The sequence below is a fragment of the Podarcis pityusensis genome (genome assembly GCF_964106645.2).
Source record: "Podarcis pityusensis genome assembly, chromosome: 4".
Lineage (NCBI taxonomy): Eukaryota > Metazoa > Chordata > Lepidosauria > Squamata > Lacertidae > Podarcis > Podarcis pityusensis.
In genome coordinates this window covers 53,719,164-53,732,013 of record NC_138027.1, presented here as the reverse complement: position 1 = coordinate 53,732,013, position 12,850 = coordinate 53,719,164, and the positions used below count along the sequence as shown (strand labels likewise).

Sequence of the window (12,850 nt, the reverse complement as noted above, 5' to 3'; positions counted from 1 at the left end):
TGTTAGATGATGCCATATACATCCTCTTTCAGCAGCAGACTAATGCCAGGGTTTGAATTACTATTGAATAAGCAGCAATGAAATATCTATGAAAATAATCAGTAGTTCCAGCAACCACAAGCAAAAACAAGGCAGAGTTGTCCTTAATCAGCAAAGCCCATTTGTAGAACAAGGACTGTGAGTCAGGCTCAGCCTCTTTCTGTGTCTCTGTCTCTCTGCATACTGTTTCTTTGCTGAATCTACGGGAAGGCAGGTGGTGTGGGAAGAGCATTGCTCAAAATGCTTTTTTTTATTTTAGGTGACATCACTGAAATCATGTGATTGTCAAGAGCCAATTGAAAGAGGCTGTGGAAAGAGGAACGGTTAAATTTGTAATATTGGTTGTGTGAAACACTTCTTTGGGCCTCATAAACAACCACAGAACCACAAGTTGGGTACAGAGGCAGTCACACAAGAGCGGGTCCGGGATATTGGTCAGCAGGCAGGGCGAATCATTTTGACTGCAAACCACAAGAGTTTCATAGAGTGGTAAGCATCATGAAACCACAAGTGATCCGCTATTTCTCTCTCTCTCTCTCCCTCTCTCTTTTACAAAACAGTTCAGTGGTTGTGTGAGAGAAAAAGACTCTTATGACTGAATTTATTTTACTTTGCAGATACAAACATGCAAAGTGCAATGGCAGAGGAGTTTGTTATAATGACCACTCTTGATTTTTTACTTCCCAAGGTAAAAGAAATAACATATCGCCCCTTTTAAAAAAGAAAATAAGTTTTTAAAAGAGGAAACCATGACTTCAAACAGCTTCTTTGAGTCATTTCCTTCTTACCAGCAGTGCTTCGTGCGAGGTAAGTGCCACTCAATCTTTTAAATATACTTTTTGACTCATCCATGTTCAGGAAAATGCATGTTTGCACTTTTCAAGAAGCTCTTAGGAGCACATGTTTTTCCATGATTATTTTCTCTGATTCTAATAAAATCTGAAATGTAAATGCATTACCAGCTTGATTCTGTTGAGCTATTGTACTGAGCACTCATTTCAGTTGTTCAAGTCACCAGTACGTAATCAACAGTGCTCTGTTTTGTGAATGTGACTGTTACAAATCATACAAATTGCATGCAACAAGCAGAAGCACAAACCACCAAAGGAGAGTTTAGCTGTGCTGGTGGAGTCAGTGCTTTGGAACAGCTCTTATTTAAATAGCCAATAGCACACTGTATGCATCACAGACTAATATGAATAAGGAACAAAGTTGAGCTGTTGCTCCATTTATGTACCAGTCCAAATAATGGAAGAAGCCTAGGGCTACAATTCGCATATGCATTTTTATCTAGGAATAAATCCCATTAAAATTAGTGGGGCTTACATCTGAATGAGCATGAATAATATCAGGTTGTTGGAATCACTCATTTAAGACATTTTAAAAATAGAAAAGGAACTTCCCACTGTGTTAAAAGTCACTGCACAGTGAGTAGAATGAAGCAAATTTGATGCATTTGTTTATTGCATGGAAAGCTGTGTTGCTTTCTGTATTTAGATATCATTTGTTGCAGATGCTTTCAGAACCATCCAGAGGTGCGGAATAATAAAGCAACCTGTGGAACAATGTCCTATACAAATACTGACTGAAGTTTTCTGCTAGCTCTACTATCCTCAAAACAGATGTTTTGATTGTGATAAATCCTTATTAGTAAGCAAGTTAACTTGTGAAAGAAATAGGCTGTCAGGAAGTTTCCTCAGTAGCATTCCGAGATAAGAGTGATACAATATGATAAGAATGTTATTCTTATTCTAGCAGTACTCCTGACAAAAAATGCCTGTTATAATAAATGCAATTTTATAAATTGAATTCTTAGCTATTTCATGCTGGTGGTGGTTGGCATGGTTGTTTATGCGTGTGTGTGTGTTTGTGTGAGAGAGAGAGTGCACACAAGCGTTGCAAACTCCTTGGCCGCCTCAGGAGTGTCAAAATGAGTCACCAGTTATTTGTATTAATAAGCATGCAAAGGAATGCGGAAGGGTTGCAAGCTGCTTTGACACAACAAGCCACTTTGCAGCATCGCTCCCTTATGGATTAGAAATGGGGTGAACATAGGGGAGAAGAATGCTATAAAAGCTTTTCTTTGACTCTGTGACTACAAAGGTTTTAAGCAACATTTTACTGGCAGGAGAGGATAGTGTAGCTCAACCAGATCATTATGAGCTGGGTGAGTCACACACCTTTTCTTTTTCTGAAACATCTTTTAGTAGCAAGGCTGGGGACTGAGAAACTGCTTAATCTTCCCCGACTCATTTCCTTTGGGTTGCTAACAAGCAAAGGAAGCAATATTCGTAGAATAACAAGGGGTCTTCCTGAGTGTAGTTGGCTTCATTTATTTTATTTTATTTTTTGCCCATCCAAATGTTTATTTGCTCTTTTATCTACAGGACAGGAAGGCTTTATTGAGGAAATTTTATTCATTTGGAATGTAATAAAGACTGAACCCTGTAGTGCTCTACTTGACATAGTAGTGTATAGTCAGCCTGTTCTTGAACTCTGACAGGAAAAGAGCCATAAATGAGTAGATAAAGTTTAAACAAATTTGAAACGGCATGTATTAGGGCCTTCATTCTCCATTAGCATAAGCAGGCATAACAGTTCTTCTACAAAATTAAGTATAATCATTTTATTATATACCAGACCAATCCTGTGTTCCAGCGTAGAGAATGCATACTAAAAATAGATTCCAAGTGCAAAATTGGCTGGAAATCTGCCTTGTGTGAGAACCAGTGCTATTTTTCTAGAAAAAGAGGTGTCAGAACTCAACCATGAACACCTCCCTTGTTCTCTTGGTGCCCACCTGAGAGGTGACAGAACTGAGTGAGAACCATTAAAATTGTGAGGAGCTCAAACATTTTCCCTCCTCAGTTGATCTTGGTCCTACTGGGGTACAGTTCCCATAAAAGCGGGAAATATTCTGTGCCCCTTACTTTCATTAGTTCATATTTTTACATCTTGCAGCATCATTTGTGATCTTCTCATCTATTTGCTGTACTGTCTGATAAGCACATGTATTGGGCATGTGCTTTGCTTAGTAAATTTCCTGTATGCTTTCTGTTTTTACTTTACCCTCTGAACATAAGTACAAGTGATTCCCTAACAGCTGCAGAATTAGCCTTCACTCTCAGCAGTAGTTTAGACTGAGTGGTAGCCAAGATGGTTGCTAAATGATCTTTGGAATTAGCAGCATAGATTGCACATCAACCACAAGTGATTTCTGATCTTACAAATAGATATGAGAGGAAAGCACATTGGCTGCCGATGGCACAGAGACAGCAAAAAGCATCGCAGGGATCATGCTGGGCTAGAATTTCATGCATGATACCCTAGTTTTTTTGCTTACAAGGTTTTTTATGTGAGATTATTAAGATGAAAGTGTGAAGCATCAAATCCACCCCACGGTCTTATAATTATGCCCCCACATTCTGAGTCTCTGGACTAGGCCTTAGTTCCAGAACAGGACCTGTTTTGAGCAATTAAATCAGACATTTTGTTTTGTTTTGCCTATATTTTAGGATGCGAGCTTAATTGTAATAGATAGCTTCAGTAAGCAGTGAATGTATTCATTATTTTCACTGATTAATAGAAATAAATGAGGTTTAAATATGAGAGACTTCAAGTCTTGTCCAAAAGTGGTGTGTGTGTGTGTGTATGTCTGCTTCCTCCTTTTACTGAGTTTCAGACAATTTCAAAAGACCTGACTTGACAAATACCTAGGCTTTGATGCAAGAAAAATAATCATTCCCTCAGTCAAATTGTTCTCACCACCATTTCTCAGTAGTGTTTATACACACTAGTCATTAGAAATGTCCAAAATAGTTTGGTTATTTTTCCCGCCAAAATTTATTACACTTTCTCTCTCTCTCAACTAAAATTATGGCCTAAAGGGTGGAAAAAACAAGTTGTTTTCTGCCATAGATTTCACTTTATCAGCCCATGCAGTCCTCTAGGACGGAAATCCATCATTCTTTTTCAGTGCGATACTCTGTGAAAATTTGGACAAAAAGAGAGGAGTGGGGAAGCAAACACTGGTCCCACCCTCTGTGAAAACTGACAGGATCACAAAGCTTGTCATATTAATTGAATGTGGTACACCACAAAGGATATGACCCTTTTTCTATCACACCACACCAGGTCCTCCCTTACACTGCTAGGTAAAGAAACAAAAAATCTATTTAATATTTCTTTTTGGGAGACCTAGGCTTCTCCAAAAATCACACATTCATTTGTTTACAAAGAAAATTATGAATTATTCCGCTTTCTAAATGTTTTTCACTAACAAGTCCATGGCAATGGGATTAAAAAAAAAACCTTTAATACCCGAAAGAAGGAAAAAACACTAATGTAATAATCTGAAGGTGAGGAAAACCACCATACTGCTTTTAATGGTTTTATATTGCTGTGTACCTGATATTTTGTAACAGAGTGGTACATACTTTTATAAATTAATGAATAAATAAATAAATAAATAAATATTAGCTGTGTCAAATATGAATTTATTGCCACAAACTTCCTGAACTCTTGGAGACAGCAAACAGAGCAAACCTATGCCTGTCTAGTCAAAAGTAAGTCCCACTGAGTTCAATTGGGTTTCATCCCTGGTGCATTGGCATAGAATTGTAGCCTTAATGTTTGAGCACTGCTTTCTCCTTCTGAATGCCACAGCTGTTAGGGTCATGTCAAGAGATACAAACGGGGAATCAAATGCTTTTAAAATCCCATTGCTTATGTGTCTTCTGTCAGTAGGATTGTAAAATGATTAGTGTTGGTTGAATTGTGCCCATGTTTTCTATGACCAGGTGTAAAGAGGAGTTAGATTCTAGGGTATGGTCTTTAGGACTCAGTACAGCTACTTTGATGTATCTAAGCAGAGTCATATCTGCCTTAAAATGGGAAGGTTGCTCAAGAACTCTATGTAGGCTGCTTTGAGAAAGGTGGAATATTGATATAATAAACATAAATAAACAACAACAACAACAATAAATAAGATGATGATGATCAGTATAATAAAGCGTAGTGTGAGTAAGCAAGCAACAGGCAGCATTTGGTATGAGAAGAAGCAAGACTCAAAAATGTCCTCTCCAAGACTACAGCAGTGTTATCCACTGACTTGGATAAAGGGACACACATTTGTGGTTCAGTTCCTGACAAAGGTTAGGTATGAGGTGTTGAACTCAGAGGCCAGGAACTGGTCTGGATCAAGAAATAATAATAATAATAATAATAATAATAATAATAATAATAATAATAATTTATTATTTGTACCCCGCCCATCTGGCTGGGTTTCCCCAGCCACTCTGGGCGGCTTCCATAGAAACCAAAAATACACTAAAATATCACAGATTAAAAACTTCCCTGAACAGGGCTGCCTTAAGATGTACTACTTAAAATGGATCTACTCTAAACATTCCATCAGGGAAGCACCCAAAAACTTAAAGAATACCACTGAACTTCATTATAGGTTAACAGAGCTATCTGCTATACGTCTGACAGAGTCGGTGAAAACAGGCAGGGATAGGAAGTAGACTGCTGCAATTTCCTGCTGAAAGATACAGGCACTTGTATCACCAGCAATTCACATTGTGCAACACTTGCCGTCTAATTAATAATCTGTGGATTAAAATACATGAACAATATGGCCAGAGTACTTGTAGGCTTCATGATTTAGTTCAAGGACCATGCAAGTCTGCCTTACTCCCAGCTACCTCCATCTACTATTTGAAATGAAAAAATGGCTATATATATTTTCTTGACAGAAGTAGAAAAAAAATTGCAGGCATCATTGCCCTTCCAGAATGAATAAAGCCTGCCACATCACAGGTATATTGGTCTACCGGCTTTTTACCAGCAACTTAAAAATGTGGGGTTTTTTTAAAGGAAATTTCTATAAAATTATAAGCCGCAGTGGTTTTTTTCTTCTTTCTCTCCAAGTAAAATCATTCCCCCTGTATACTATCAGGCACAGCATACCTCTGCCTCCCTCTGCCGCCGCCACCACCACTCTGGCAACTCTCTTTTCTCCCATCACTGGATTATGGTATTGTAAATTTAGAGGCATTACTCTCACCAACCCCTGAGTAGGTTTGAAAGGAGCTGTTTATTTCAGTTCTCTCCCTCCCTCCCTCCCTCCCTCCCTCCCTCCCTCCCTCCCTCCCTCTTAATCCTTAAATCTGGTTCTCCACATTTCTGTAGTAACTTGCAAATTTTCCTTTTAAAAATCCTCATGAAAATGCTTTAGCGTTTAACTGCAACTCTCTCTTAATAAACACATTACAGTGGTACCTTGGGTTACAGACGCTTCAGGTTACAGACACTTCAGGTTACCAACTCCACTAACTCAGAAATAGTACCTCGGGTTAAGAACTTTACTTCAGGATGAGAACAGAAATCGGGTGGCAGCGGCACAGCGGCAGCGGAAGGCCCCATTAGCTAAAGTGGTGCTTCAGGTTAAGAACAGTTTCAGGTTAAGAACAGACCTCTGGAACGAATTAAGTTCTTAACCAGAGGTACCACTGCATTATAAGGATGGAGAAGAGGTCAGGGACTTGAAACATGCTTCAAGGGGGGAAACTGGGTTCAAAGAACACACTGAATGACAAGAATTGAATTATCATAGATTTTTTTTTAAAAAAGATATTATTTGATATTTCATCTGAAGACATACAATCCTGTAGTAACAAATGATAATTCTTAACATGTGGGATATAATGAGGCTTTTTTTGTTATGCACACCTAACCCATTTGTATAGATTAATTCCTACAAATGTGACTCACTCAATAACTTCTCCAAGTATGCAGAATCCAGCCCACTCATAGGAACATTTGTCTCTAGAATATTTAGTCAGCATTGGTGTTACATGTCCTCCAAAATCCCTAAGGGCACATTATTGAAAAGCCTTCAAAATATCCTTATGGATGGCAGCTGATTAAATTAATGTATTACTATCCACAGTGCATATCCTAAGCATCTTCATCTAAGCAAGTACAGGCAGACTCTGGATGACCTGGAAACATAAGGTTAAAATAACAATATTGACAGTTGTCTGTCTAGACTTTCCTTTCAATTCTCCATTAACGTATGCGCTACTGTTCAGCTCTTCCTACATTAGAAACTTTCTTCGCATATCCAGCTTAAAATGTTTGTTGAGTACTATGGCAGAAAGTTGGTATATAAAAAATGCAAGAGGCAAATTCTGTTGAAACTGAATGAAATTATCTCTTGCCCTCTTGTTGTTCTCTGGCCCTATGCTGCAACACCCACGCTGCCAACACTACCCAAATAATCTTTTGTTTCTTAATGTTGCTGGAATGGTATGTGAGCAGCTGCAACACACAAACTCCCACGCAGCATCTGGATATCTCAGCCCCATCCCATGATGTGCAGAAAAACTGTCATCCTTACTTAAAGAGTATTGGAATGAATCATAGAAACTTAGTGACCCATCCAAGGTCACATGGGAAGTTTGTTATGGAACAGGGTGGGGGAAAACATTTCTGGCCAGCAGGCTGGATCTTTTATCTCCCCAGCCCTTGACAGGCCAAATTTGATAGGTGGGTGGGGGCTGCAACAAGTCAATCACTTGACACCACTGTGATTATCAGGAGATGTTTTGCTTTAGTGCCCTAATTGTTAGGACTTCAGAGCTCAGTGTGGCCTATTGGAAAGCCTTTTGGAAAACCCACTTAAAACTTCTGATTGTTCCTTTGAAGCCCTCACCATACCCACCCCTGACATCAAGTATGACATCAGCTGTCAGGCAGGTGAGCACAGTTTTCACCCAAATGAGGAGGTCTGCTGAGCCCTGTTTGATCCACAGGCTGGATCAAACATAGCTGCAGGTTCCCCAGCACTGTTGTGGAGCAAAGGCTGAATCACAGCCCTTAGGACAACCTAACCTAAGTCATTGAACCATTTGTCCTATATCTTTTTCTCTAGGTTCTAAACTAGCGATAATCTAACAGATAACTTTGCAACAAGGCATGTTTATCCCTGTTTTATGGTGCTAAGCATCCAAATGAAAAAAGGGTTACTCAGAAAAACACTAAATGATCTTGCGGAAAGGAAATTGAACTGGCGAAACTAATAAAAGGCTTGGCATGGCTGATGTGCGGGGGGAGGGGGGAGAGAAGGCTTGCACAATGTCTGGTTTTTACACAGTCTTCTCACTGTTAGAGATGCTCCCTTTTTCATTGTGAAGGCCTGAGTGCCTCTGAAAGAGCCATTACAGGAATTACTGGAAAGAAGGGAGTAAAATATCAAAAAGAAAACAATGTGCTAGTTTGGTAAAACTAAGCATTCCAGACAAGGCCTGGAAACTAGATCAGTGTCTGAACATTGAAATGGTGGCGCATTTTCTTCCGGTGCTCAACGACGATTGTTAATTCATAATTATTTGCTCTGTGTCCTGCCACTATCAATGGGAGAAAACCGCCTCTGGGTTTGGTGTTATGCCTAAAGAGAAGGGGCTGCAGCTCAGTGGTACAACGTGGCATCTGCATGCATAACATTCCCTTGTCTCTGGTTAAAGGAACTCCAGCTGGGAGACTCTAGAGGGTTGAGGGGGAAAACCTCAGGCACATCCAGGCCTCTTTCTCTCTAGGCTTTGGGATTCTCCTCAGGCCCTGCCATTCACCAGCCATATTCCACACTGCCCTTGAGTGCTTTTGCCTTGCTGGAATGTGACCATTTTACTCGCTTACTGTAATTGCTGGGGGAAGAGGATTCTGATTCACCATGGAATTTAGTTTACAAAACCAGCCCAGGAGTCTTTGTAATGCTAATGTTTGGGCAGGGATATATTGGCAGGCTGGAAGAGAGAGTGGTTAAGTCTTCCTTCACCTGCTAATTGTCTCCTGGAAATTGCACATTTTAGCTCACTTCTCTCCAGTACTTCTCTCCAGACTCAAGATGAAATCTACAGTTAAACAAGGAAAAAATGGTACCCAGAGTGCCGCTTCAGGTAAAGAACCATATAGGTCTGACCTGAGCCACTTCAGACCTGTGTACTCCCCTTCCATCCCCCCCCCACAAAAGTGTCTCATCCTCTCTTCCCTGTTCATCTTGCTGGTCCTTGCTGTTTCATCAGTGCTGGCCACTCAGTGCCACTACACCTTAGTTACTGTTAGACGCAATGTATCCATCCTTGTACAGGGCATCTATATCAAATTTGGATGGTCATCTCATGGAAACCTCTGTCTTCCCTCAGTGTGTATTATATGAGAGCCTCCAAGACCTCTGTTACAGGGGCAGAGGAAGAGGGGGTGTGGTGGGGGCGGGCCGCCACGGGTGTCACCACTGAGGGGGGTGACAAAATGCTGGGCAGCACTCACTGTGGGGCCTGCAGTGCACCCTAGCCACGCGTCTCTCCTGGGAGAGACGCAGTGGCTCAGGCGTCCGCAGGCTCCACACTGCCCCAAATGGTCCACCAGCTGCCTCCCCCCCCAGCTATAGGGTGACTGAGTGGGAGGAGGCAGGCAGACTCCTTGGAGGCCCCACAGAGCGTCCTGCCCCAGCTTAGAATCATAGAATCATAGAGTTGGAAGAGACCACAAGGGCCATCGAGTCCAACCCCCTGCCAAAGCAGGAAACACCATCAGAGCACTCCTGACATATGGTTGTCAAGCCTCTGCTTAAAGACCTCCAAAGAAGGAGACTCCACCACACTCCTTGGCAGCAAATTCCACTGTCAAACAGCTCTTACTGTCAGGAAGTTCTTCCTAATGTTTAGCTTGCCCCACCCTGCAGGTGGCTGGCCCCACCCCTGGGCGCAGGTCATGCGTGCCGCCCCAGGCACCCGATCGGCTTGGTCCACTGCTACTCAGTTACCAGCATTCCTGCCTCTGATGTGATAAAGGATTTAAAGTTGGAATTGACGCTAAAAAACAAATGTGCCAATATAAATGTTTCCAACTAAATTGCTTTATTTCTATGTAGAGTCTAGTGTAACTGACTAGATCATTGTTATTACAAAGCAGCAGTGTGTATTTCATGCAGACATGAGAGCTAACAACAATACCTTCATATTAGATGATATCTGGGAAGGCAGAAAACACCTGCAGTTGTGAGAGGCTGACAAGTTGTCCTTTGTTAGTTTGACAGTGGTTGCCACTTTAGCATGAAAGTGAAGCTGTGTGAAACTTGGCAGTATTGTTTCACAGAGATCTGCAAGAGCCCTTCGGTTTTTGAGAAAGAGATATTTGGTCACGGTCACACACACACACACACATTTACAAATTCTGTGGGTCCTTAATTACATAGTAAATTTCATTTGTCTATTCTAGTTTTTCTCCAAATTCAAAACATTTTCCCTGGTTTCAATATATATCTTAAACCGGCCTAAGATCAGTATCCTTAGCAAACAGTTTCAGCATTTCAGCTGATCTTTCTGATAAAGAGCAAGCACCTTATCCTTTTAGTTCTTTGATGATGGCAGAAAGTAAAAACATGTAGCTGCCTGAACTTTTAATTTGCTTCTTTATGGTCCTTAAAGGAGAGAGGCGCCCACCTGCTACAGCAGCTTTAAAGCTTCAAGCACATTACCACAAGGTGCCACAGATGCAAATCTTATCCCAACGACAAATGTATTGCACACTTTAAAATGTGGTCACCGTCCCGTTTTCCTTGATCACAGTTTAGATCAATTTTATGGTTCACATCTGTGGCATGCAAAGGATGCATGCCATTATGAGTTATTCCCTCAATGTACTTAAAAAATCAACATGCAGGCTAATTCTCAAGACTTAGCCAGCGAAAGCTGTGTAGAAGTGAATTTTCTATAATTAACTGTGAAGTTGGGACTGCAAGGGAAGCTTTGTTGTAAGGCAGCAATAATAGTTGGGGGAAAGGTGTAAAGCTGCTGGGTGTTTCAGAATGGATTGTAGAAGTCTCTTTTGCAACAGCATTCCCTTTAATAATGAGCTCAGGTAGTGAGTGACAACAGGATTGGAGCTACTAAGAAAGGGCAGTGTCACCATGGTTGAGAAAACCCTGAGGCCTATAGAGGTAAAGGTAAAGGGACCCATGAGCATTAGGTCTAGTCGCAGATGACTCTGGGGTTGCGGCGCTCATCTCACTTTACTGGCCAAGGGAGCCAACATTTGTCCACAGACAGTTTTTCCGGGTCATGTGGCCAGCATGACTAAGCCGCTTCTGGTGAACCAGAACAGCACACGGAAACATTGTTTACCTTCCCACCAGAGTGGTACCTATTTATCTACTTGCACTTTGTGCTTTTGAACTGCTAGGTGGGCACGAGCAGGGACCAAGCAATGGGAGCTCACCCCATCGCGGGGATTCGAACCGCGACCTTCTGATCAGCAAGCGCTAGGCTCTGTGGTTTAACCCATAGCGCCATATACCACGTTGTATAGAGGTACAAACCATTAAAAAGCAACTTAAGTGTGCAGCACCCTCCTAAGAATGTTGCTGCATGCTCCATAGCCATAGAATGCTGAGTTTTAGTTGGGTGAAACTGAAAACCATGGGGAAAGTGAAATAGCCTACTGAAGTTCCTTACAACTTAAAGCATTCTGGAAAGAGGACAAGACCCTCCCAGAGACTTTTTGGAATGCAGATTAGCAGCACTTCTGACAGAAGGTGAGTGCTCATGACAACATTTTCTTGCAGGACAAAGTTGTATTAAGTTTATTTCTATTTGCATGCTTTGCTGTCTTGCACCTTTGTAACTTTGTTCATTCCTAAATACCTATGTCAGCATTTACCTTTAGGAACCAGTGGTTAAGATTTTGAACAATGAGGAAGGAAGTCCCTGGTTCAAATATTAGTTCAACCACGAACTGACTAGGTGGCCTCTGACAAGTCACTGGTTTCACTTAACAATAATGGCTTACCTTGCAGGACTCTTGTAGTGCTTACAAAGACAATCTATGTGTCTTTAGAAACATGTGTATTCACATTTAGAACGCCAGATCAATTTTTGCTCATGCATTTCTGTTCTCTTCAACCACAGCACAGCCAGCAATGACTTGCTTCTTTATACATCTTTATAGATAGATGGCATAATAGATGTTTAACAGACTGAAACATTCCAACATGTCTTATTGGTTCATAATATTTTGAAAACAGTAATATGAGGTGTCAGTGATCCTGCTTTAGATATCTAGAAGTGCTCAAGTGTTGTTATTTCATTACATCATATAACATACGCCTTCCATTCTGTAATACAATTGGTTAGTTTTAGTGGAAAAGCACCTTTTTTAAAAATAAAAAAGTTTAATGTAATACTTTCCAATTTTGACTGTTGTCAATCATACCGTATTTGAAGTTTTGTTCTGTTTTAAATGTTCTGTTGAAAGCCGCCCAGAGTGGCTGGGGAAACCCAGCCAGATGGGCAGGGTAGAAATGATAATTTTTTTATTATCAGTCCATGTGGTCTCTGAAATTTCACCTTAACGGAGGGTTCATTGGATTCATTTCGTTGAATTGGTTCATTTCATTGATTTCAGGGGCATTTCTGTCTGAAGACTAGTTTATAACCAAGAGGAACAAATTGGTTTATGGGTTTCACTTTACACCTGTATGAAGTAAAAGAAGGAAAATAAAAACTACACCAGCTAATTGCATTTGCTATAAAAACCTGCCCCCCCCCCCGTTTTCTGATGAACTGCCTCAGATCAGGTTTTCTCCCACTCCCCCCCCCTTGCAAGATCTATTAAATTAAAATTCCCTTGTATAAACTGGTGATTATGGTTCAGGCCGCCTGCTGACTGGAAGCCTCCTCTGGATGCTCCTGTTATATTTGCCTCCTTCCCCCCTTTCACTCCCTGCCTCTCCCTGTTTCCGTCCCTCTCC

The 12,850-nt window shown here is 41.0% G+C and overlaps 1 protein-coding gene across 2 annotated transcripts in view; it reads left to right on the top strand.

Moving 5' to 3' along the window:
* Positions 1-381: 381 nt before the first annotated feature.
* The window catches only part of RUNX1 (RUNX family transcription factor 1), a 180,811-nt gene continuing 168,342 nt past the window's right edge, over positions 382-12,850 (top strand). For both annotated transcript variants that reach the window (XM_081004464.1, XM_081004463.1), the window contains exons 1-2: positions 382-528; positions 728-846. In XM_081004464.1, the coding sequence (XP_080860590.1) occupies positions 789-846 (58 nt within the window). In that variant the 5' untranslated portion in view covers positions 382-528; positions 728-788. The remainder of the gene's footprint in view (positions 529-727; positions 847-12,850) is intronic.